Here is a 26,766-nt window from a genome sequence, read left to right on the forward strand (position 1 = left end):
AAGGCTGTGATGGATGATTCTGGTTTTATACTGGAAGTAGGTTTTTCCCAAGGATTATCATCATTCAGTGCTTTGTGTCTTCATTACAGATAAGAAAAAAAATTACTTGGGTCAGAATGCCCCTTTTTCCTTACAGCAATAGCGTAGCTGTATACTTATATATGTATATATACACTTATATAAATACACATACAGTATAGTTGTACTTTAAATGGAAGTTTTCAAGGCATTGCTGCCATGGGGGCAATTCCAACACTTGGCTCCGTGCTGTGACTAACTTGCAAAATTTATACACAAAATACTTGCAAAATTTTTAAGAAAAATTTGCAAGTATTCCTGGTGTCTAGTGAATTTCTCCCTGTTGATCTTCAGTTTCTGAAGCAACCTTTCCTATTGTGCAGTTGGTTGGAACTGAAAGACTTCCCAGGGGTTTGTCACTAGAGTTATTAAAACCCAAAGGCATAAATATTGGATAGCTGCCTCTCACTTTTATTTTTGAATGGTATCAGCTTCATATTTTGGAAGAAGTTACTAACTAGCCATCAAATATATAATAAACACATATACATCCTACTCTACTGTGCAGTGCCTAAAGAAAATGTAAACATGTGCAAGTCTATCCTTCTTCCAAATAAGGCATAAGCTGGCATGTGAGTATGTAATAATTGTATTTTTTGCTCCAGTGGAAATGCCATACAGATTTGTGTGTCTTGTGTACATGGCTGGTTAACTTGGTTGTGTGGACATGAGTAGTGGCACCTATTAACAAAAGTACCCTGCAAATCTGCCTTTTTGTGTTCCTTCATTTGAGAGACAACTGACTAGAAATAGAAGATAAGTGCTCTGCAAAACCACCCTGCTAAATAGCCAGGTATAAATGAAGGTGCCTGAGTGCCAGCCTCTGCCTCTTAAATGACATGCCTGGATTAGTTACTAGCAAAGTGCTGTCACACAGAACTTGCTGGTGAAAATCCAGGTCCAAGTGGGAAAAAATATTGGAATCTTGGAAGCATTTTGAGGAAACTTGACTCACTTTCTTGCCTCTACTTTGGAAAAAAAAGCCAACCTAATTTAGCACAATGAGTCTTATAAATGCTTGAATTTACAGCTCTTCTTTTTCTCTTATGCTTTCTAAGGATTTTGGTTTTGGTTTTCCTCTTGAGTTCTCTTGGATTGAGTGCAATTATTTTTCTTTCAGGTTCATGTACTGGACTGAGTGGGGTGGCAAGCCCAAGATTGACAGGGCTGCCATGGATGGCAGTGAGAGGACCACGCTGGTGCCAAACGTGGGGCGCGCCAACGGCCTGACCATCGACTACGCCAAGAGGCGTCTGTACTGGACCGACCTGGACACCAACCTGATCGAGTCCTCCAACATGTTAGGTGAGCCCCAGAGCCCTGGGCAGCATCCTCAGGGCAGTGCTGCTTTTTGCAGCTCCCTCGTGGCAAATTGTGGCTTAAATAATGCAAAGTTACACATCATAAGACAGAAATAAAATTTCCCAACCTCGCACGCCTTTAATGTTTGCTTCTATAATTCATGTTCATGTGACACTGGTTAGCAAGGCCTCAATTTTCTTGTGATTGGGTTGCTCAGAAAGTTAAAATTACACTAGGTGTACACATTTCCAGTTATATGTAGGACAAAGATATCATCTTGCAGTGTTTTGGAGGGTCTTGTTTTGCTACTCTCAAGAGCACTAAAAAATACATAACAAAGGTAGAAAGAAAGTCAACAAGAAGCTAACATCTTATTCAACATGCAGTTTAATACAATTTGGTTTTATATCTTTGTAAGTATCCTCAGGCATTTTCTCCCCCTGTATTCTGCATGTTAAGGACCTTTTCCTGGCTAGTGCTTATCAGCAGGAGAGTTCTCTTGTGCTGGGGTCTGTGATGATTTTATAAACTGGTAATTGCAGCTAAATGGAGGTGGAATATTTTGTTCTTTCACTGTTCCAGAGTACTGTGTGGGGAACCTAGGCCCTCTCAGATTTACATAGTACCTTGTTTTAACTTCTCAGCACCCACAGGAGTGAACTGCCTTGTTGTGTGCTAAATTATTCAGATTAGCATTAACAGTAGTCAATATTTAAGCATTAATAATTAGCCAGTATTTAATGCTAAAGAATTAGTCTGCTTTAAGCAGTATGCTTGCAGTAGTGGAACAAAGCTAGAAAGATCAAAACAGCAAAATGCAATATGGGAATTGTGTGATAGAAAAGTTTTTCTTCAGCTTCTCATATATTTTGATGTTCTGTAGAGGCCTGCTCCATGTTTCCCTCTGAAATGTGGGATTGGAAACAGCATTAGAGCCTCTTTTTCCCTGTGCCTGTGGCTGGTGACAGCGGAGTGTGGGGCTGTGCATCCTTGACTTCTGTATGCAAAGAGGGAATGACTTTGTGCTTCATAATCTCCTGTTCATTTTGTGTGACCACACAGCAGGAGGTACCATGGTAATGAAGTAGTTAATAAAACAGTTGAAATAATATCCCCCTGCCATGTCCTGCTTCTTAAGGTCTCTTAACATTTCCATGGTGTACACAATTAGCTGTTCCCTGTCCTGACTTTCTGGCTGTTCTGGAATGTTGTGACATTCCATAGACACTTTATATTAGCCTTGTACATTTAATTTTTCTCATAAGGTAATGGAGTATTTCATTAACTTCATAACAATTTTCTTTTTATAAGCAGTAGGAAAAGTGTGCTGCAAGAGATGCTCAGCTGGAAATAGTGTTAGGATCCTGCATTAGATTGAGAGGCATCCTGTCAGTTTTGGGAAGGAGGGTGTTACCATTATATTTTTTGAAAAATCCCCTTGCCCAGGATTCTTCTCCTGGGAAGCTGAGAAACCTCATAGAAAAAAGGAAAACAATATTATCTCATTTGCTTCTCCTGTGCTTTGCTGCTTTGGAATGTGGTTGGAGATTTTTAATCCAACATGTGAATTGTTTTGACTTAATGACCAATCACAGTCCAGCTGTGTCAGGACTCTGGAGGGAGTCACAAGTTTTTCATTATTATCTTGTTAAGCCTTCTGTCTGTATCCTTTCTCTATTCTTGAGTGTAGTTTAGTATAGCGTAGTATAGTTTAGTGTAGTTTCGTATAGTTTAGTATAAGATATGATATAATATATGATAGGATAGGATATGATATCCTTCTAAAAACATCGAGTCAAATTCATTCCTTCCTGCCACAGGAAACCCCAAAAAATACCACAGGAGGGAAAGGACAGAATCTTTCTGAGAACCCTGATAATTTCAAAATTTTCTTCAGTAAACTACATTTTTTTTCTGTGAATGGAAAGCAAGATTAGCACATTTCTGTGATAAGCTGAGATTCCTTTTGACTACTGTACATTGCTTTGTAATTTAGTCTTGCAACGATGAAATATAACTTTAAAGTAATTGTGTGGTAACCTTTCTGGGCAGGGGACACGTTCAACATCTCTGCTTGTGCCCATGTAACCCCACTTTTCTGTGCCTTCTTTTTGGACACAGGCCTGGACCGTGAGATCATAGCTGATGATTTGCCTCACCCCTTTGGCCTGACCCAGTACCAGGATTACATTTACTGGACAGACTGGAGCCGGCGCAGCATCGAGCGCGCCAACAAGACCAGCGGGCAGAACCGAACCATCATCCAGGGCCACCTGGATTACGTGATGGACATCCTGGTGTTCCACTCCTCCCGCCAGGCGGGCTGGAACGAGTGTGCCTCCAGCAACGGGCACTGCTCTCACCTGTGCCTGGCTGTCCCCGTGGGAGGCTTTGTCTGTGGCTGCCCAGCTCACTATTCCTTGAACTCTGACAACAGGACCTGCAGTGGTAAGCCATAGGGGTCTCTCGCTGGTCAGAGTGACCCCAAGATACATTAGAAAGTCTCTTTTCCCAGCCTGCAGTCGAAGAAGGAGTCAGAACTCTTCATTTCTCAGTCTCAAGGTTGTTTATTGTATCTTATCCATAAAATTGTTTCTCCTGGCCTGCCGAGGTCCGCTCAGCAAGACAGTCAGAGGCACTCTGCCTGCCCCCTGCACCCCCATTCTAAAAACCCCAAAAATCTATTTTTCTCCCCACGATAAATTCACTATCATTCTACTTAAACTTTTGTGGCTTGTAATTCTTCATATAAGGTTGGTAATTGGTTTTTCCAAGGGCTAAATCAAAGGCACAGGGGTCTTGGGCCCTATGCCAAGGTCTCTGAGTCCCCCTGGCCAGGGGCTTGAGTCCTCCAGGGCAGCCAGAGGAATTTCCTGGGTTCTGACAGTAAGCCATAGGGAACGAACAGGAAATGCAGGAGCACATGTGTTTAGTGACCCATGCCAGCATTGTACTGGGAGGAAAGAAGAGTTTTACAGTTTTCCAGTTGTAATATCTTACTGAGTTTTAAGACAACATAGGAGGTTGAAAACAAAAAAAAAACCAAGAAAATAATCTTGCAACATACCAATATCTTAATTAAAGAAGAAGAATGGCTGTTAGTGAACTTTTCTGGTGGCTTGGCTACATCTGTATAAACACAAAAGCTAAAAATGTTTTGGTTCTGTGTCTCTGTCAGACCCTCTTCAAGTGCTTGCTTGCTTGTTTATGTATCTGCTTATATATTCCTAGTCTTGCCTGGCATAAAGGGTATGTGATACTTTAGTCTGGATTCTGGACTTTGTGCAGCTTTTATGGGGTCAGGATTTCATTCTGCAGTAGCTGTGTTTGCTGGCTGTTGAGGTGCTGAGGTGGGCCACTCTCAGACCTCTACAAGTGTTTTTCCTCAGTGAGGATGGGTTGGGCTCCGTGGCTTCCCCAGCAGTCTGGTTCCTGATTTCAGTGCAGCCAAGCCCCATTTTTCTTTATTGTTGTGCAGAATACAAACCACAATGCCCCTCAGGCTGTGTGTAATTAGTTTCTAACCAAATAATTTATCCATCTCTCAATAACTGGCTGCAGTGAAGCTCTCATAATTTTGGCAGCGACTCTGGATGGCTGATTTCCACTGGTGTCATTCACATTAGTCAGTGGGTGAAGAGATTCCTGGTACAGAGAGACAGATTGTATCTCATCCACATTATGCATGAGTAGAGACATCCAACTGTTGTCTTAAAGCCAAAAGCTGGGCAGATTGTTGCACAAATGCCACCTCATGGCATTTTTTGAAAACCATGCTTTTCAAAACACTGTGCTTTTCTACTCCCCATGTGTTCTGTACTTCTCCTCTCCTTTTTACTAAAATGGCCCCTTGCATGATAGCTGGATTCTTGCACCCTGATACTTTCACGTGTTTGTGCAAGTTAGAGGCACAGCTGGCATCTCTCTGATAGTGACTGTGATCTTCTAGGTGGAGGAATTTGACTTTGAGTGGAGAAAAAGTAGCAGAAAAATCAAAGGTCATGTTTTTCTTGCAAAAATGCTCCTGGAAACAGAGCAAGGAGCAAAATATAGGAAATACATTGTGAGCAAATAGAACCATTTCCCCATGGTACAGTTCAGGGCTCTTTGTGTGGTATTAGGAGTTTTCCTCTGCTATATTAAAACCTGGGAAATTTCCAGCTTCTCATTTGTAGCTAATTGGAGATTTAGGCCTCTCTGTGTATATTTTAATTCCTTTTTTTGGACACCATAATTGGAGCATGAATTGTTTTAACTTTCTTTTGCCTGTATTACTTGCTTATGTACCCCCTGAACATTATTAGTCCAGGCCCTGTCTAGAGGTCCTCCCTTCCAGAATCCCCTGCTCATGCATGCATAGGTTCTTTTAATTATACTCTGGTGAGATCTCTTCAGACCTACCACGTGTCATGAAGTTGGAAGGCAGGGTTACACAGGAGACATACTCAATGCACTCCATTTGCCTGCTGCCAAAAATACAGTTAAAATATGTGACTATTGGGAGGGAGAATGATGAAAACTGGAAAGGGATTTCTGAAATTGGTACTGTTTCAGAGATGTGGAGTCTCAAGGGGAGAAATTCTACCGTTGCTTTTTATAATGAGCCATCAATTCAAGGTTGTAAGCCAGGCAGTCTTAGAAAGTGAGAGGGTATCTTTGGGGGAAGAGTAGAAATAATTTTAGGTGCTTATATGTTTACCTGCATTGTTTTACCTTAAGTTTTTTCCCTTTCCATTTCTATCATAATTTCTTGGTAAGAATTCTGATGTTTCTGAATCCATTATTTTGCTGTACACATTCATATAAACTTGTCTTCACTTTATTTCTTTTTGTGCTTTCTTACACAGTTTAGAGTTAAGTAGAAGGCAGCTTAAATTATTGGAGAAGTGCTTGGAGGGAAAATAGAGATTTTCCAGAAAGCAAAAATACCTTGCAATTAGGCCTGATTGTTATAGGATGTTAGGAGAGAGTGTTGGTTTCCAAGGAAACTCCTCCCTGCCTTTTTTTTTTCCAGCAGTCAGAATAGCTGTTCAAAGCCTATGCTAAAATAACAAAGCAAGGTGATGATGTTCTCTAGGAGACTTTTGCTTCCTCCCCTTTCCCAGGTGCTGCATTACCTGTTTTACAGGCTGGTAAATGAATGCAGTGTCCCACTGCTAATCTCTCTACAGGCTTGGGCTGTAGAGAATTGATTGTACAAACTTCAGGGAGGCTTCAAGCTGCATTTCTGGCAATTTGCTCTTGTACCATCTTGCACAGCAGTGGCTTCAGGTAGAGCATTATTGAAAAGAACCCTCTGAAAAAGGAAAATGCTTTCACTACCTTCTCTGATTTCTGACCCCGCTATGTAATACACAGATAATTTTTCTCAATGATGTATTAAATGTTTTGTGTATTTATTGTAAGTTACAGCTGGTAAACTACAGCTGTATGGGGTGTTGAAGTCTTACCTTCTGCTCTTTGATGGTATTTCTAACTACAAAGAACAAACATTTGTCAGGAAATTTTTGCAGGACAGAATATGGGATTTCTTTTTCTCATTGCAGGTTGTCACTCCCAGATAACCACCTAGAAATAGTAAAGATGCATAGCTTTGAGAAGAACAAATGCATTTTTCTCCAAAACACAGCCTTACACACAGTTCAGAAATTTTCCTATGAATTAGCTGTTTCATTCCAGTACAGGCAGAAAAAGGATTTGTAGGAATAGGACTGAACCACTGTCAATCTCTTTTCCCTGAAACATCTAAATAAGGAACCAGTGCTGGCTTTTTCTTACCTTCCTCTGCTCGTAGAAGTGCACCTAGCAAAGGGGTCCACTTCAATACAGTGGAGCTGCATTTCCCTGAGACCCCTTTAGAAAGAAAATGGACAGTTCTTTGAGAGGCATAATTGACCATTCCTTTTTGAGATGCCTTTGACAGAAGTCTTCACAATCACAAGTCCTGCCACTTAAAAAATCTGATCTTTGCCTATCACATTCACATACAGACATTTATTGTAAAAAGAGTTAATTTGAAAGGCTATTCGTACTCAACAGAGATTGGGATTGTTATGTTTTGATTTTTTGTTTAGTTTTGGCAAAGGAAGAGGGAAAAGGGAAATAAATGTCTGGTTATGGATTGTGGTTGTCATTCTTAAACATAAAAATGTTATTGCCACGTGTAACCCTTTCAACCCCTTTTTTTTTTCAACCCATGCAGCTCCTACCACCTTTCTGCTGTTCAGCCAGAAGAACGCCATTAACCGCATGGTGATAGACGAGCAGCAGAGCCCGGATATCATCCTGCCCATCCACAGCCTCCGCAACGTGCGCGCCATCGACTACGACCCCCTGGACAAGCAGCTCTACTGGATCGACTCTCGGCAGAACATCATCCGCAAGGCACAGGAAGATGGCAGCCAGGTATCCTCAGGGGGTGCTGTCAGGAGCCCTCCTTACAAATGGGTTTCGTGATGCTTCGTGGATTGCTCTCAGAGTGCAAAAAAACACCGTGGTGTTTTTAGCAGCATTAATCAAAAACCAATGTGCCTTTATTGAATGACCATAGAAAAATGAGTTGGGGAGGAATTGGGGAAAAAAGGGAAGAATAAGAGGAAAAGAGGGTGGAAGAGAAAGGAAGGTGTGTAGGTACCAAACGTAGAATGGTGAAGTTTAGTGAGGTTAAGTGTGACCAGTGACTGCTTATTCAATTTTGCATTTTAAAATAGATCTTTTCTTCCTGATTTTTTGAATGTGGGGCAAGCGAGAGACTAAGATGAGCAACACAACACAGGAGAGGTGCCATATTCAGTTGAATTTTAAGAGTGTGGTTTCTGGTGGTGGGTGTGGTAGTAGTTGGATCCTGCTGTATGCCCTTCAGCCTTGACTCTTAATTTAGCAATGCTTTTAATTTTGGAATATCTAAATAATACCCAAAACTAGTCAAAGCCACCATGTTTTTGCCAGCTTCAGCAGAATAAGCAAATGGAAGACTTGCAGGCACACCATTCCATAGAGGTGACAGGCCAAATAAAGTTAGGCAAATTTTCTGGTGAAGTTTAATTTGGGGATGAGAGGGTAGATGTGCTGCTCACTTCATAACCATGGCTTCCAAAATGTTTATGTAGGCCATGTTTACTGATTTATTAATCCTCTTCAGAATTTTAGAAAAGTCTATGAAACATGTTGATGAGGTTCTTTCTAAAAGTAGTAATAATTAAAAAGAAGAAAAAGGCATGCCAACTCCAGAAGTCTAGACCACTAGAAGGCAAGACCTTGAACAAATAAGGTGTTAGCTGGAAGTGCTCTGAAGTCAGTGTTGTACGCTAGCTGATGTCCTTTCCATCTTTGGCAGAGCTGCCTTCCATTTATTAACCACCCTCACGTCCTCCAACTGAGATGGCAGCAATGGTAGAGAAGAATGAGGCCAGCATTCAAGTGCTCTCTGGCCTCACTTTGCCTTTGTTTTTCTCTGCTCAACTGCAGCTTTGGGAATTAGTGGTGGTCCATTTCTATTATAGAGTGTTAAATGTGCTGGGTTTGGGTCTATCCAAACTGAACTCTTGAATTGTCAAAAAAGTAGAGGAAATACAGGAGCTGACTCTGGACCTTGAACACCGAGACAATTTGGACTTACTGGTCAAACTTGCAAAGTTTTACAAGCTGCAGTCAGCTTGTGTGATTGCCATTACAGCAAACTATCAGGACTAAATGTCTCTATCTTATCAAAGGTGTTGGTGTGGCAACAGAACCTGGGTCTCTCCTTACTTTATGCTAATATTTTGGCTGTCTCCTTTTTCTGAGCAGTAGAAATGGTGCATCCATGGCAAATAAAGTTATTCACATTAGATTAAGATGTGTGTTGTTTCTCTTTCCTTTGCAGAGCCTCACTGTTGTGACAAGTCCAGTTCCCAATCAGAACCTGGATATGCAGCCCTATGACCTGAGCATTGACATCTACAGCCGCTACATCTACTGGACCTGCGAGGCCACCAACGTCATCAATGTCACTCGCCTGGATGGGAGACCCATGGGAGTGGTGCTCAAGGGGGATCAGGATAGGCCCAGAGCCATTGTGGTCAATCCAGAGAAAGGGTATGTGGGAAAACTCAGGCCCAGGGTTTTGAGAATCAAGTTATTTTCTTGCTGCAGCTTGTTTTCTGTCTGGCAGAATGAAAAACAACTTTGACATTTGTTAAGATGTCTTGGATTTGTAGCAAAAATGTGGAAAGATCAAATGAACCTTTTTTTTCCTCCAATCATTGCTGTTCCAGATACATGTATTTCACCAACCTCCAGGAGAGATCTCCTAAAATTGAGAGAGCAGCACTGGATGGAACTGAGCGAGAAGTCCTTTTTTTCAGTGGTTTGAGCAAGCCCATCGCCTTAGCTGTTGACAGCCAGCTGGGCAAGTTGTTCTGGGCTGACTCAGATCTGCGCAGGATTGAAAGCAGTGACCTTTCAGGTAGAGTAGCACCTTAATTCAGTGACTCATGTGTGTGGTGTGGGTGTGGGGGAATGCAGAGAAAGGTGTCATCTTTTCCTTCCTACTATAAACAGTCTGTACTATGATTCTAATCACTCCCTGAATTCCCAGCCAGGGAATGTGCATGATTCATGCAGCGTGTCTTTACAGTTTCATGACTCTGTGATTTGCATTATTAATTGCTATACATGCTACTTACTTTGGTTTCTCACTGCAAAACCTTTGTGTAGTTTCCCAAAGTCAGTTGACAAATAAATAGCAGCAGTTTTGGAAAGAGGAGAAAAAGCGCTTTGCTTTTCAAAGGCATTGCTTTTGGTGCAGTAATCTGTCAATCAGAGGAAAATTCCCTGTTAGTGGAAAAATATGCCCTGCAGAGTTGAAGCAGCAGGTGTCCAGTTTACTTTTGTACCTGTCATATGGGGTGAAAAGATGTGAGAAGGATAGAGAAGATGTAACATCTCTCTGCCCTCAAAAGACAAAAACCTCCCTCTTCCAGCTGTGGAATTCTCTTTGCTTGCTCCCCAAGATTGGTTATGCTGTTAGTCTGAGCTCCTCTATGAGCTCATTCAGCCCATTTAACAATAACCTAACAACATTATACAGAAAAAGACAAATAGAGAATGGTGTTCTGTTGGCTTGGAAAGCTGCACTGGTTCAGGAAAGAGTCCAGCAAGCAACCAGAAGTGGAGCAAGAGAAGAGGGAATATATGAGAGGGAAAATTATATGGTCCAGATTGGGTAAGAAAGACAAATGTCTTTCATTTACTTGCCTAATCCAGCAAAGTGCTGGATCAGCTCAGCTGCCTCATGAAACATCAGTACCAATTTGTGATACAGATTGGGCTGGATGTTGTTGCTGGAAGTGAGAGTTGAAAACATAAAAGGAGTTATGACAGCTTGCAGTAATGTTTGTAGTAATGTCTTCCACTTATGACATGGTACCTTCATTCAAAGTGGCAGCATGTAATCCTGTTGACACCACTTGGACTTTCAGCCTTTTGTTAAGTTCCTAGAATAAGCTTTTGGTTTGGAAAACATTTTGCTTTTCCTAGATGGTTGGAATTAAAGCTCAGAAAGACAGTAATTTTTGTTCGGTGGTGTGTCACTGGAAGATTCAGGGTCACTACTGAACTGTGATATCATGATTGTTTACTGTTTTAAAATGCAGACACAACCTGAGTTAGTGAATTATTAAACAACAACAACAACAAAAAAGTGCTGTGGTGTTGCTCAGTACGTTCCAAGCTGTCCCAGATCCAGGGTTTGCATGAGTAGAGTAACAGGCAGGAGAATATTACATGTGCTTTATTTCTGTCTTTGTCTGTTCTCTGCTTGAAATTAGGACATCAGACAAGGAGATGGGTCTAAATTCTAATTCAGTCTAGGTTTAATGATTCTGCTTCTTTTTTTTTTTTCCTTAAAGATGTGGCTGTTGGATCACCAATGCTATGTAGTAAAAGATTTACTTTACAAACCATATTTCGAAGAAAAAATGTTCCAAAACCTCCCTTGCTTTTTGGCATTTGCACCACAGATAGATTGCTATAATCACCAGGATAAATTGCTAACTGCTGAGATGCATTCCTGTGCTTAGGAATGCTGATTAATAAGCTCTTTTGACCAGCAGAGTAATTTTTCTGCATGTTAGCTTCTTAAAACATTTAGTCTCTTGCTCTGTCAATTCTGTAGATTCCAGTGCCCATAAAGACAGGGACAGCTAGGATGCCTTTTATGTGATGTAGTCCTTCTTTTCCTCCCTGTCCTTCAGGCATGCAGTTAGGACTTGGTTATTCTGCCCAAATGGGAGATCCTATTGAAGTTAACCAGATTCTTCACATGATTAAGGGGTTGTTTGTGAAAAGATGACTGGAATTAGCTCCCTACCATGGAAACTATTTGGAAATTAGTTCTTCTATTCCAGAATAATTAGTGTGATTTGGAAATGTCTAATGATTCTGGAATTAAGTAATTTTTATTTGGAAATAGAATGAGCTACGGGTGTGTCCTGATTTTTGTATTTATTTGGTTGGTTTTAAGTCTTTTTGTAAATGGTATTGCTGGAAAGGGGATGGTGATGCCAGGAGACAAAGCTCCTCTTAATCATGTCTCCCTTTCATCTGACATTCCCAATAAAGGAGACTAGCACCCTGATGAGTCAGCTTTGGGTTTCATTGTTGGTTTATGGAAGAAGGGATTTAATGTCTCAGTTTAGTCAGAAATAGTCAGTTACACTTGGTCACAAATATTAAAAAGAAAGATTAAGACATTAAGGGAATGAAAATATTAAGCTTCAGAGCATTAGGAACATAGTGCAAAATGCCATGCTGATTGACGTGGGCATGGCAGAGCAGGGCGTGTACAGACTCCATTTGGGTAGGTCAAGGTTTTACCTTTTGTGTTCCTTCCTGTCTTCCTTGCATTTTGCCCTATTCTCAGCTTAACTTTATTTCTCAAGATGCAGGTTTCTGTTTCTTACCTTTTCCTGACAGAATTAGTCATGTTATTGGAGTTTATAATAGATGGTTGCAGTTATTTAGGTTGACTTACATCACTCAGTCTATTAATTTCTACGTCAGTCTGGGTATAACCTCCTCCAGAACTCATCAACGTCTTTTCTTAATCAGATCATTGCTGGTGTTGCTCCAAAGTGGTGGTGAGAGCCCAGCCTAGCTGATTTGAATTCCCATGTTTTCCTTCAGGTTTTAATGCTTGGTAAATGTTTGGAAGGTTACTTAACTTCTGAGCTCTCTGTACATTTCGTGAAAAGGAGATAAATACATTTTTCATAGCTCAATTTGTTTCTAAGTCACCATAATTGACATAATGTTGATTAAGCAAAAAAAACCCTTCGTGCTACTAAACAAAGCAGAGAGGGACAGAATTTATTTGAAGTATAAAATCATGAAGTACATGTGTCTTTTGTCCTCTAAGGTTATCTTGTGTGGCTAAGGTAGATTTTTTCCCCCTGGTATTCAGTAATTCCAGTATATTTGTACAGAACAAAAATATAAAAAAAATACAGTAAATCATTCTATGGATGAACAATGTAAAGCTATTGTTTGCTGTAGTAGAAGTGAAAAAAAAGCACAGCAGTGAGCTTACATATCAGAAATACCAGGATTTAGAGGTAAATTTTCAAGCTTTAGCTTGACTTGTGTGATCCTGTTTCAGCTTCTCAAAAGTGAAGCAGATTCCATGTGCTTTGCAAGTAATTTTGTGCTCAGAATCTGATCCACTCACTGAATATTTGACTGTTAATGACCACGTCATCATGTTAAATAAAGGAAGCATGGATTAAGCCTCCCTCCTGAGCCCTCAGGTTTTGACTAACATTTTTCTTCTGTGTGAGTTACAAAGTCTTCACTGTCTTCAGACAGACCTTAGTGATACTTTTAAAACAACTGTTGGCTGTGTTCTGTTCATGCGGAGAGTAAACCATGAAATGTGACAGTTGCTCTTGACTGTATTTAATGCCGGAAAATCTGGCAGAGAAATCAACACCCACTCTTCAGAGGTGTAAGGCCTCTTGTCTGCTCCTGGTGATTGCTAAAGGAACTTAGGAAAGTAAGTCTTTGCTAGAAAGAAAGGAGCATTCCCAATTTAGCACTAATAGCTTAGTGAAGGTAATGTAGCTGAAAGGAAAGAACATGAGGAAGTCAAAAGTGTTAATCTCATCATTCATGTGAGAAGTCCTAATTACCCTCCTTTCATTTGGAATTTATCTTGTATGGGTTAGCTGAAGCCAATAATCCATCATCTTATTCCCCGTTGTACTGCAAGACAAAGCAATTAATCTCTCAAAAAGAGAAAGAAGAATGAAAAGAGCTCCTGATTTCCATCATATTGATAAGAGACTGGAAAGGCTCATGAGAGATGAGCCCCTCCATTCCAGGTGCTTCTTAAATACACTAGATATTTTTTGTGCATAAAAACTCTCTTCTTGGTGAAAGCAGAAAAAAAAATTTGATCATCTGTCTGCAAAATGCATCAGTCTTGCATCAGAGGGCCCAGAATTGCCTGGGGTTTTGTAGTAGGCTTACCCAATAGCATAAAAGGAGTGAAAAATAATGGTGTGAGTGGTGTAGGAGATGTTTCTGATAGTTTTGCCTAGCTGAACCAAAGCCCTGTCTCCCTTCTGCAGGTGCTAACCGGATCGTTTTGGAAGACTCCAATATCCTGCAGCCTGTGGGACTGACTGTCTTTGAGAACTGGCTCTACTGGATTGACAGGCAGCAGCAGATGATTGAGAAGATTGATATGACCGGTCGAGAAGGACGTACAAAGGTCCAGGCTCGCATTGCACAACTCAGTGACATCCATGCTGTGAAGGAGCTCAACCTGCAGGAATACAGTGAGTGCAATCCCTGCTTGCAGGTGCAAACAGGGCCTGTGAGACTCGAGCCAAGAGACACGAGCCTGTCGTGCCTTGTTGCTGATCCACATCAGTGCAGATGGAGGGGGTGAGGAGTTGGTATCACTGCTGTTAGGTTGTTTCCTTCAGGCACTTGGCAACAGACTGGAAATCTATCACAACCCCAGCATCGTGTTTTGTTGCTGATGACAACTTGATTGGTAGTCCCATGCAGGCACCTGGCATTTGAGTGTCTCTAGACACAGTGGAAACATCCTGTTATCCTTAATAGAGGACTTTCTGGATCGTGCTAGTGCATTGCTATTGGGTGTTCACTGTTTAGGCAAGCACAGCTCTCAGGGCCTGTCACTAGCTGTCAATGTTTCAGTGGACTGCCTGCCTTGAAGGCAAAGTGAACAACTTTTGGTGGTGGTATTTCATACTGAAAGTGAATTGACAGAGGAGCAATGTTGCATTGCACAAAGGAAGTGTGTATTAAATAGCAATTTGTGTTGATTGTGGCTGTACTTTTAAAAAGTTTCTGCTTACCAGGCCTTTCCACACACACATGCTTGAAGTGGTGGGAGGTGAATGGTTAAAGCAGTGGAGTTGCTGTCATCCTGGAGGAAATAGGCCTGGTTAGTAGGCTCTGGTGCATGCCTTGGAGAAATATGTAGAAAAATGTCTGGGGATGTTTAATTAAAACATCAGTGCAGACTACTACTAGTTTTGTGTGCTATTAATCTCAGTAAATCTGTCAGGAGTTCCAAGAGAAGTATGTTGTCCTTATTAAACATTAAAATGAAGAGACATATTTATCTAGAGCATGTTAATTTGAGTTTCAGAGATTGTGTGGAAGCTTCAGAATTCGTAAATTAGAGAAGTTTATTTTTTTAATGGTCTTTGGTAGAGAAAATGAAGTAGGGAATCCAAGACATCTTTTTGTATTACTAATGTGCCATTTGCTGCAGAGAACTACTGCTACCTCGCACAAGAAGCAAAATGCTTTGAGTACATTTTAGTATAAATTCTTAGAGTAGTTTCAGATCATGGAGAGTTACCCATGTATGATTTTAGATGTGTGTAAAGAGAGAAATACACACAACAAAATACAACATTACCAGAGATTTTTCATTAATCCTCTCCCCAGGGGGTAGGAGGTAATGAAGAAATGACTAAAAGGTCATAAAATAGTTGGGGATTTCTTATTTCTTATTTATTTTTAAAACCCTAGGACAACATCCATGCTCTCAGGACAATGGTGGCTGCTCCCACATTTGCATTGTGAAGGGGGACGGCTCCACGCGCTGCTCTTGCCCCGTGCACCTGGTGCTGCTGCAGGATGAGCTGTCCTGTGGAGGTGAGTCCTTCCCCACTTCTGTGTCCCTGAGCTCTTAGCTTCAGCTTTGGGGAGTGTCTCCATCTTCAGGGATGGCTTCTGAGCCAAGGAATGTGACAGTGCACCAGGTGCTGTTACACACCTGTACAGACTCACCTCTTTCCCTCCACCCTCCAGCTAAATTTGCAAGTATTGAGAAGAAGTAAGGGAAGAGGAAAAAAAATCCCTAACTGTTGAATAAGGATTTCTGTTCACCCTTTCTACTTAAGACTTACACTTAAGACTCAACTTGAATTATTTCAACTTGATTCTTTAATTGTATGATTTTTATTACTTTTTGCTGTCACTCCCCATTTTCTGCCTTTTCAGGCAGTGGTAGATTCTCACATTCTGGCACATTGCACAGTCTGTGCTGTTCTGTTCTTCTCTGTTGTCCTTCCCAAGCTCCCCCTGTGCGTGTCTTTCTGAACTGCAGTCCCAGAAGGGCGAGTTGCCTCCTTCCATGGCCACTGTAGCCCACGCCCTGGTGTCTCCAGGGGTGGGGCCGGAATGGGGGAGAGGACAGGCACTTTGGTGCCACTGGACTGAATGGGTTTATTATGCAATCATCTCGCCATCGAGGCGACGTGGGGTCTCACAATGGAACAAGAGCAAACATAATCCAGATATTTTCTCAGAGCAAGTTTAATACCAGGCCAAAAAGCTGCAGGAGGAAAAGGGGGATTAAAAAAAGGAAAAGATCTACACTTACTTACTGCCTGAGATTAACAGTTAACGTAGTAAATGTTAAATAACAGCTAACAGATGTGTTGAGGTAGTGGAACTTGACTAGATGGAGCAGTTTTTTGTTTTAAATAATTTTGACTGAATAGAGCTGTGAAGGGCACATAACTAGACACTGAGTCACACAGTGCATCCATCTGCAGCAAATTACATCCTTTTAACATCTTCTATACAATGGCTGTCAAACTTGAAAAAGAGGGTAAGCCATTGGCTATGTACTCGGTGGTGTTGCAGGAAAGGGGGAGTTGAAGAGTGTGATGACTTTGACATGAAGTCTTACTATGAGAAAGGTGTGACAGTCTGAAGTGGGAAGGGAAGAAAAGAATTGTGTTTTGAGTGTGCATGTTTCTCTGTTCCTCTTGTTCTTCATCTGTCAAGCCCCTGTTGCTGTGAGCCTGCATCAGTCACACTGGCCTCGAGGTCTGCAAAAGTGGCTGTGAATGCAGTGGCTGTGGAAGTGACCTTATGATGTGGCACGCTGTTCATCAGTTGCTTTGATATAGGAAAGCAGCTTACCTGTCCTTACCTGTCCTGCTCTTTGTTCACCTGGATTCTTAACTTCTGTTTGTTTGCTTGATTTCCAAAGAACCACCAACATGCTCCCCTCAGCAGTTCACCTGTTTCACAGGTGAGATTGACTGCATCCCGGTGGCCTGGCGCTGCGATGGCTTCACTGAGTGTGAGGACCATAGTGATGAGAAGAACTGCCCAGTGTGCTCTGAGAGCCAGTTCCAGTGTGAGAGTGGGCAGTGCATAGACAGTGCCCTGCGCTGCAATGGCGAAGCCAATTGCCAGGACAACTCAGATGAGAAGAACTGCGAAGGTACGGGGAATGCTGCCCACCGGGATGGGGATGTACCTGTCACAGGAACAGGGATGAGTACCAGTGTTACTGCTGAGTAGGATTTGAAAAAATCCAAAGTTCTGCTAGCTTTTAAACTGCTCTGTTAAATAGAAGTTATTTCATAACTCCATACTTTTGTTTCTCTACATGTGAAGTGGAAATTAAGAGTGATCTCCAGCAGAGTGGCTTAAATGCTGTTTGTGAAAAGTACTATCAAAAATGGCATGATTTTAAGCTCTAAAAACCTAGTATCTGGGATTGAACTACAAAGTGGAGCAAATCCTTCTCATAGCTTTTTGTGTGTCTTGTACCGAGTAAAGGTTTTGGGATTGTTTATTTTACAATACCTGAACAAAATGAGCTTTTCTGAGTAAGCAGGAGTGAGAGACAGGAGATTTCTGGAAACCTCTTCTTCCTGTAGAGCACAGCAAAAGAGAGTATTTAAGCTGTCTTTACAGAGGGAAGTGCTGTTGCCAGCACAATAAGAATTTAGTTCATTTTGGAAAGGTTTTGCTGGTGAAATCTGAACTGCCCCACCACTACAAAACATTAAATCTGAGCAAACTCAGATTTTCCCTATTGCAGATGCAGTGAAGAGTTGTAGGGACAGCTTGTAAGCTTGAAAGGATGCTTCTTCTTTATATCCTTTCAGTGCATATTCCTTCTTTGTGGAGACTGTTGAAATGACTTTAAATCAAGGCTAAATTTCTTTCCAAAAGATATGCTCCAGCTCAAACAAAAACATAGAGCTGAAATTCCTGTGTGCTGAAAGGTGATTATTAGCCAGCTGAGATGCTGACATCTGAAAATCTGTTGTGCAAGTTAACTTCCAGTTGTCATTCAGCAACTGGAGATGTCAGACTAGGGGCTGTTTATCACCTTCAAAGGGGTCCTGTTGCTGAGAGTATTCAAGTTCATTACAAATCAGAAAAGCCTTTACTTTAACTTCTTAATTCAGCTGAAGACAAAAAAGGATTTCTGGATTTATGAGAAACAGGAGGCAGGAATATGTGGAAACAGCAGCAGCCAACATCTTGCCTGCAGCACCTTTTATTTTTTCAGGGTACTAGAAAAGCTTCAGTTTCATATTTTGTCCTTCATTTCAGTTTAAAAACATACTATCAAGTCAATATATTGTCTCATGTTTGAGGACTTTTCTGGTTTACAGGAAGAGCACAAGGACATTAAGAAGGACATTGATCTTTCTTAAACAATTTTATTATCATGGTTTGGCAGACTTATTTTTCATAACCTAATTATTCTCTCTTATATTGTAAATGCTTGGGTTTGGAGATTCTTATAGTAATATTGCAATAACCATGTCCTGGGATTAGTGCCTGTCTTCTCAATGGCCTCTGAGTTATTTTAGATGAGGGTCACTTTATCTTGTAGTGTTCTTACTGTGGGCAGGCAGTAAGGCCCAGGTACCATCCTCAACAGAACACTGAGTCCCTTGATCTGCTTGGTTCACATGAGGGACTCTGTGTGCCACTGGCCACTTCCAGAAATGAAGCTTGCAGCACTCCAAGCTCTCCCAAGATACTCCTGATTGTATGCTTTGGTGTCTTTATTTCTTAATGGTTTTCAAGAGCAGTTTCTGGTGCTGACTGTTGGTTGGGGGCTCTTTGCAGTGCTGTGTTTAACGGATCAGTTCCGCTGTGCCAGTGGGCAGTGCATCGGGAAAAGCAAGAAGTGTGATCACAACCTGGACTGCAGTGACAGCTCTGATGAGCAAGGATGTTGTAAGTGTACTGCCTGAGACTGGAGACTTGGTTGCAGCATCCAAAATTTGCTTCTCACCTTTCCTATGAGTCTGATTTTATTCTGCCAAGCAGACTGAATTAGTTGTTCCCAGAGTTAATGCTTCGTAACTGCTGTCATGCAATTAATGCACAACGTGGTGGAATAGGAATAGCAAAAATAATTAGTATTCTGAACAAGTAGTTTCTGAGGCAGAGAATGCCTGTTATTTTTCTTCTTACTTTTTCAAATTTTAAAAGAAGTAAAAGGTTTGTTTTACTATAATGTTTATATGCTGAGTCGCTGCAATGTTAAAAAATATCTATTGGCATGAGGCGTTCATCTATAACTTCTCTGCTTCATGGTTTTCTCATCCAGAGAATTAATAGCAGGTGCTTTTAGAATCAGAGGAACACTCTGTTTATAGAGCAAACCTTCTAAAATTTCTTTTTTTTTTATCTTGAAAGGATGTAATTCTGAGCTTGATTTCTGATTTATAACATGTGATATCCCCTACCTGGAAATCTCCAGGGCTCTACAAGAAAGCCACTGCCTTTAAAATTCAAACTCCAAAGTTCACTTTCACTGTTGGTGCTTTAAAAGAAATTGTAAATAGGGACATCTTGTCTTGTGTTAGAGATCCATATATCACAGCTGGCACACAGATAATTTGAAAATGCAAAGCCAGAGTTGGACCCTTGATCTTAAGAAGGAGTATTAAGAGATGTTCTGTCATGCTACCAAGTCACTAGTGACATTATCACAGGCTTGTCTAGTTCCCTTTATTAGAGTTTGTATGTTCTCCAGTTTTTTAACAGAGGATGGAAAATTGGCCCACCCAGAATAAGATGGCAGTTGTCACCATCCCTCTTTCACTATGATCAGAAGTCTGTTTACTTATATCTGTAGACTGTGACAAGCTGGTTCAAGTGTGGGTTTGGTGTTCAGGGAGAAGAAAATGTGTAGAGAAAAAAACTTTCAGTAATGCTTAAGATGTAAAACACTGACTAGAACAGAAAATACTTTAAAGTCTGCCTTTCTGTCAAATTCATGAGCACAGGCAGGGGGTTGTCAGTTACTCCCAGAAATGTCATTGCTTAGAACTGGTCTTGTAGGGAAATCCACTCATTTTGACTGTTGAATAATTGTTTTGGGTACAGATTCCTTGTAAGATGGCACTTCTCAGGCTGATGCTCAGCTGTATCTGTAACCAGAAGAGTGGGTCAGATGTGGAATACTTTAGGTAGCTTAATAAACAGCAGCACTCCCCAAATTCATCACTGCTGAACAGTCCAGGTGGTGCACCATAAGTGATTGTTACACTGCTGAGAAAAGGCAGTGCCAGTCTCTTACCCTGATAGCCGAGGGTGACATGAAAAGCAGTTGTTGCCATCTTCAGTGACAAGAAAAGCACAAGAGGAGTCCCCTGCACAGTGTTATCTGGAGACGTGGCTGCAGGTCTTGTTCATCAAGTTCAAAGGAAAGCTCTGCTTGTCAGCCTGAAGCAAGAGCAGGGCCATCACTCCCCCTAGACATGCATGTACTTACTACTCATTTTGTGTCATTTGTGATCCAAAAAACCTCATGGCATGTTTGGAGCTCATCTTGGAGGCTGCAGGTAGCCCTTATGGACACTCAGAGTCTTTGAACAGACCTGTCCTAGGGCCTGTTTGTTCCTCCCATATATTAATTTGAAAGTTGTTGTCTGCCTACAGAAGAGGAGCAAAGTGGCAGGATGCAAGAAAACCTAAGGTTGGTCTAAACTTCCATGGTCTGATTTTCCTTTTCTCTTTTAGACACAACGGAGGAACCTGCACCGCAGCCCAACAACACCATAGGCTCCATCATTGGTGTGATCCTTACAGTCTTTGTGGTGGGAGCAATGTACTTCATCTGCCAGAGGGTGCTGTGCCCACGCATGAAGGGCGATGGGGAAACCATGACCAATGACTACGTGGTGCACGGGCCAGCCCCGGTGCCTCTGGGCTACGTGCCTCACCCAAGCTCTCTGTCAGGCTCTCTGCCTGGTAAGTCAAGGGCTGATCCTTGTCCCTGGCACCCCACAGCTGTACTTGAGGATGCTGTGCATCTGTGTACAGGAAATGAATCTGCTCCAGATGCAGTTCTTGGAAGCTGTGGGAAGCCAGGACTGCCCAGGCTTGTTGCCATCCTTCTTCACACTAATGAACTGCTATTTTACCCAAGCATTTAGGTACTTAGCAGAACTTAAGCTTAAATAAATGCATGCACTGTGCATATTCTTCTTTTGCTACTAAGGAATCCCCTTTTTGGGCCATTGTAGCAGCAGCAAATTTTCACAACAGTACAGGTAAATTTACACAGAGTTATATTCATGGGACTTTAAACATTATGTAATCATTCTTGGTGGGTTTGCAGTCTAGGTTTGTATGCTTGTGAGACTTCTTGCCAAGTCTGTAATGATCAGCAATAACTTTGGTCTCAACTTATTTCATTTAATGATAAATTTTCCAATATCAGTCCAAGCACATGATGCTACTGCTGTTTAAAAAGTAAAACTTAACCACAACATTGCACATCATCTGTATGCACTACTTCTGTATATATTGATTAAATATGTACTGTAACTTGTGGCTTTTAGATCCAGCAGGCTCCTCTCAGAGCATAACTTGGTTTTAATACCAAGATAATTAATTCTGGGCTTGCAAGTTGTGCTTATACTGCTGTTGTCCTCCAGATTATTTTTTTAAGCTTCCTTTTGTCTGTGAATTGAGGAAAAATTGAATATTGACATACATCTCTGTTCTTCAGGTATGTCTCGAGGTAAATCTGTCATCAGCTCCCTCAGCATCATGGGAGGGAGCAGTGGCCCACCCTATGACAGGGCCCATGTTACAGGAGCCTCCTCCAGCAGTTCCTCAAGTACCAAAGGCACTTACTTTCCTCCAGTAAGTCATTCTGTAGTTCATAAACCTTTAATAACTTTCAGGGAAGTCACACTATCTTTCTAAAGGTTAATCAATTGACAGATTAATGTTTTGATTTAGAATTCTAGTCTAATAAACTTATTTGGATATGGAGTGATTTTGAAAGGGAAGAGGATTGTCTTTTTCCAAAATGGTCTAGAAATCTTCACTTAATTAAAAAAAAGTTGTGAGAGAGCTCAGTGCCAGGAACAAAAATATAAGATTGACTGTCAGGGGAGATGAAAAAATCCCTGCAGATGTTGAGCAGCTCTGGCAGAGAGATCTCCTTTCATTATGCTCTGCCATGTGCCTGTGAAGGTAAAACTAAGGTTGATTCTGTACAGACCTTTCAAGGAATTAAAATGAAGCTTTGTGTCTGTGTCTTACAAGTGACAGGTAAATAAGTAAACAAGTGTTTTGCAGCTCCATCACCAATGTGTAGTGTGCTGCACTAACTGCTGTGTAACAGTTGGTGCCAGCCCTAGAGGTCTCCCTGCCTCTTCACTTCTAGCATCTGTGGTGGACGGTTTGGGAATTTTTATGGAGCTCACCAAACCACTGTGGAGTGTTAAAGAGTCCCATGCTTGGTCAGTGGAGGCTGGAATCTCCCAATGGTTGGTTTTCAGTTCTGAGAATCAACTGATCAGGCTTTAAAGCAGCTTTAAATTAATCCAAACACATGGAGTAAGAACATGCCCGCATAGGGGAGGAATGCTTGCTTTGGCCAGCACGCTGCAAGTGTTGTAAGCAGAGCAATACTTGGGGACTGCAGCTGGCAGGAGCAGAGCTCTGCCAGTCTGCCTGGGGCAGTGGTGGCCCTAGTGACAGTCTGGGGCAGTGGTGGCCCTAGTGACAATCTAGAATTGAACAGCTTGTTGCAACTTTACTTCTCAGCACTGGCTATGTCAAAATGGCCAAAGCAGTCAATGTTTTTTGAGAAGAGTTTTTTTGAGTAAGTAACAGGAAAGGCAACAAATGGCACTTCTGTTCTTAAGCAGACCTGGGCAGTAACAGGAAAAAATCCCATTTGCTGGGTGGGCTATCTATGCAGTTCTTTACTTCAGGTTCCTGTTAGACAGTACTAAAAACTATAAACTGATGTTTTCTCGAGTTCCCTTTGTATCTTTCCTTTTTAAAAGTGCCTTTTTTTCTTTCTTACTATTTAGATTTTGAACCCACCACCATCACCAGCCACTGAACGTTCACACTACACCATGGAATTTGGTTATTCTTCAAACAGCCCATCCACTCATAGATCCTACAGGTAATTACTATTACAATAGCTTCTGTCAGGATCAAAGCAGTTAGTGTAGAAAATGCAGAATAAAGGCAGCCTCTGCTCTGCAAGAATTACAATCAAAGGCCCTAATTCTGCAAGCACTAAACTGGTGCTTAAATGGGCTCACGTGTACCATGGCACTGCTGCCTGTGTGGAAGTGCAGCACTGTTTGAGGTAAATCATACACTAAGGGGGTAGTGATACATCCCTGGGGTATATTCCTTAGGGAGAGTGAGAGCACTCATCACAAAACGAGCTACGTGCCAAAAGAAATGCAATGCCATGAGAATTTTGAGCCAAAATAACTTACCCTGCAGTGAACCCTGCCTTTTTTAGGCTTCTGCCATAAATAATTTGTTATGTAATTATCAGAAATTATAAGCAAATACCCTGTGGAGGAAAAGTTGGCAATATAAAGGCTAATAAGTCATAAGTAACATTAATATTGTTGTCTAGATAAAGCACAGAATTTCTAGTTGATCCATGAAGGGTTAATACCTGGAAAAGATTGCTTATCTTTTGCTTTATTTTCTCTTGACTAGTATTTATAAGCATGCATTTTATCTCTGTTTGAATGTATTTTTCTTACTTTCCCTGTAAGAATGCTGGAGTTAGTTATGATTTTATAACAAGTTACCAAAAATAGAGCAACAGACCCCTGCTACCCAAGGGTGTAAAGGTTCCCCTCCCAAATCACCAGTAGATGTGTGGTCAGTGAGAAGAGAGTGCTGTATTTGTCTGAAAGATGTGCCTCCCTAACACAGAGCCTTTGGGGGCTCTGGGTAATGAGGTCTCTGGGGCTGAGCAGACATCTCTTCTCCATTAGCAGAAAATATGGCCTCTGTTGTGCAGAAGGTCAGACCAGATGTTTATAATGATCCCTTGCAGCCATATGAAAAATCTTTTTAAATTACAAGTAATTTTCTAATGAAAGAAACCAAATTCAGGCACCAGCATGGGTCATCTGCTGGTTAGCTGATGTGACTTTCAGTATTATAAATTATATTAGGGATGTAGCAGAGGGTTTGATATTTTCCAAATGCTCCCTCACCCAAAAATAAACACTGCTCTTGCTGCTTCTGATCTTACTTCTTTCCTAATATTCTGACTTGACTATAGAGGAGCTGCATCCCCTGGTGTTCCCAGCCACTGACTGTGATGCTGGGAGTTGTAGTTACCATGCATTTCCCTTTCTAATTTGTTTCCTTGAAACTATCTCGGGCTCATTTTCAAAGATGTTTTGTGGTAGCAGCCTTTGAGAATTTCATCCCTGTTACTTCTCTAAGGAATGCTTCTCCTGATTGATTTGAGTGTGCCCAGGTAATTTTCAGTCCTCCTGTCTGGCTTTGGAAGTTAGTATCCAGAAACTTCGTAATGGAAACAGAATTATCTTCTCCATAATTGAACACAGCTATTACAGAGGCACATGCACACCCCTGCCCCACTGTCTTAGGAGCAACTTTTTCTACCTGAATGAAGTCCTTAGGGAGCCTGTTGTGTGAGAGACTGTTCAAGCAGTCACAGGTGCTCCTTGCATCTCTGAGCAGGCAGTGCCAGGGTCACTGGGAACAGCTGGAGACTGGGAAGCACTCAGCAAACCTGGGCTCTGCAGTGATTTTGGCATCACAGAGCGCTGTGGCTGGGAGGGAACTGGGAGGGAATGACCAGCCCATCCAGTTCCACCCTCTGCTATGAGCAGGGACATCTTCCACTAGACTGGGTTACTCCAGGCTGGCCTGGCACACCTCCAGGGATGGGGACCCCACAGCATTATGGATTAAATTAACCTGAACATAGTGAGAGAATGCTTACACCAAACGCGGCCCGCTGTCCAATCCCAGCAGTCTGGAGCACAAAATTCATTTTCTACCAGTAAAGCCCAGTGCTGTAGCACTTCTGCAGGTGTGAAAAACGCCAGTCACTTGTTTTTAAAATTTTAAAAGTTTAATAGTAATAAAATGGTTATAAAAGTAGTAATACAATTAGAGTAATAATAATTTGGACAATTTGAATTAGGACAATATGAGACAATAGAGACAAAGAGTTACAGACGTCCGGGTACCTTTTTCTGGGCAGCACAAGCAGAAAAAGGACCCACGTTAACAAAGGATTAACCCTTAAAAACAATAGCCTGTTGCATATTCATACACCCCATACATGATGCATAAATTCCATTCAAACCCAGGATTCTGTCATCGTCAGCTTCTTCCTCTGAATCCTGACAGCGCCTTCAAGGTGGGAAGAAGTTCGTTTCTTCTGAAAAGAGAGCAATCAATTCTTTTTCTCTGAAAGATTTAGGTGTCCTGTGGCTGCTATCTTGCTGCGAGTCCTTTCTTTAAAAAAGTATCCTCCATAGCATAGTTTCTATTTTAACATTTTGTTATAACCTAAAACTATATTCAACACACTACTTAAGAGAATTAATACAGCATCACTTTCTAACACAACACATATAATATTCGTTTTAATATTTGCGAAAAGCCAGTCATAAAATACGTGCATTTTTCACACAGGGAAGTTTAGACAGGAGATGCTGTGCATTTCTGCAGAGGTCACCCTGCTTTCTGTTTCCGCCTTGAGAAAGGAAAAGTGACCTTTTCCCCGCTCCATGTCCCCTCACAGCTACCGGCCCTACAGCTACCGGCACTTCGCGCCGCCCACCACGCCCTGCAGCACGGACGTGTGCGACAGCGACTACGGCCCGAGCCGCCGCCCGCCCGCCGCCGCCGCCATCGCCGCCGCCAAGGGCTACACCAGCGACCTCAACTACGACTCGGAGCCGGTGCCGCCGCCGCCCACGCCTCGCAGCCAGTACCTGTCTGCCGAGGAGAACTGCGAGAGCTGCCCGCCGTCGCCGTACACCGGAGCGCAGCTACTCGCACCACCTGTACCCGCCGCCGCCGTCGCCCTGCACCGACTCGTCCTGAGGCGCGGCCCCCCCGCCCCGCGCCCGCCGCGCTGTAAATACGAAAGGTTCCGCCGGGGACGGGGGGAGGGAGCCGGGCGTGTACAGGTAAATGTGGGGAGGAGGAGGAGCGCTGAAGATATTTGTACAGAAGAATTAAAAAAAAAAAAAAAAAACCAAACACAAAAAGAAAAAAAAAAAGGATATTTATATATTTTCTTAAACAGCAGCTGCTGCTTGTGCCATAAGAAGAAAAGAAATTTTTGTATAAAAGAACCCAGACGTTTGTACAAAAAGTTTTTATTTTTGCAAATGGAACACAAAAACATGCCTTAATCCAGTGAAGTGACTGAGCACATAAGGAAATGGAAGGACTGGGATGTGTTTCTTGTCCGGTGAGGTGATACGTGGGTTTTGTCAATACCAAAAATGTTTAAAGTAATTAATAATAAAGAAGTCCGTCTCAGAGCAGCATACCATAGATACTTGGAAGTAGCCAAATAACCTCTATGTTAACTGCAGAGGGCCAGCAACTAAAGTTAAACTTGAAAATGCAGTCAGGACAGATATTAACCTTACACAAAGGGCTTTGTTTTCTACAGGAATACAGCAGTCGTAGCAGTGAATCCAGAAAATCAATTGCACACTTTTTTAAATGAATGCACCTCTGTTTTTCCTTAATGCATTTAACAAATGAGAGCGTTTAAAGCTTTCTCCCCGCTTCTGGAATTTC

The 26,766-nt window shown here is 41.8% G+C and overlaps 1 protein-coding gene across 1 annotated transcript in view; it reads left to right on the forward strand.

Annotated features, from left to right (window-relative positions):
* Positions 1-26,155, forward strand: part of LRP6 (LDL receptor related protein 6) — a 113,760-nt gene extending 87,605 nt beyond the window's left edge. Inside the window, 14 exon segments of the mRNA XM_036401559.2 lie at positions 1,199-1,383; positions 3,502-3,828; positions 7,583-7,785; positions 9,245-9,456; positions 9,636-9,826; positions 13,989-14,198; positions 15,433-15,558; positions 16,907-17,143; positions 18,796-18,906; positions 20,701-20,931; positions 21,695-21,831; positions 23,016-23,113; positions 25,751-25,991; positions 25,993-26,155. Of these exon segments, the coding sequence (XP_036257452.1) occupies positions 1,199-1,383; positions 3,502-3,828; positions 7,583-7,785; positions 9,245-9,456; positions 9,636-9,826; positions 13,989-14,198; positions 15,433-15,558; positions 16,907-17,143; positions 18,796-18,906; positions 20,701-20,931; positions 21,695-21,831; positions 23,016-23,113; positions 25,751-25,991; positions 25,993-26,055 (2,572 nt within the window). The 3' untranslated portion in view covers positions 26,056-26,155.
* Positions 26,156-26,766: the final 611 nt, after the last annotated feature.

Source organism: Molothrus ater, chromosome 5 (genome assembly GCF_012460135.2).
Source record: "Molothrus ater isolate BHLD 08-10-18 breed brown headed cowbird chromosome 5, BPBGC_Mater_1.1, whole genome shotgun sequence".
NCBI lineage: Eukaryota > Metazoa > Chordata > Aves > Passeriformes > Icteridae > Molothrus > Molothrus ater.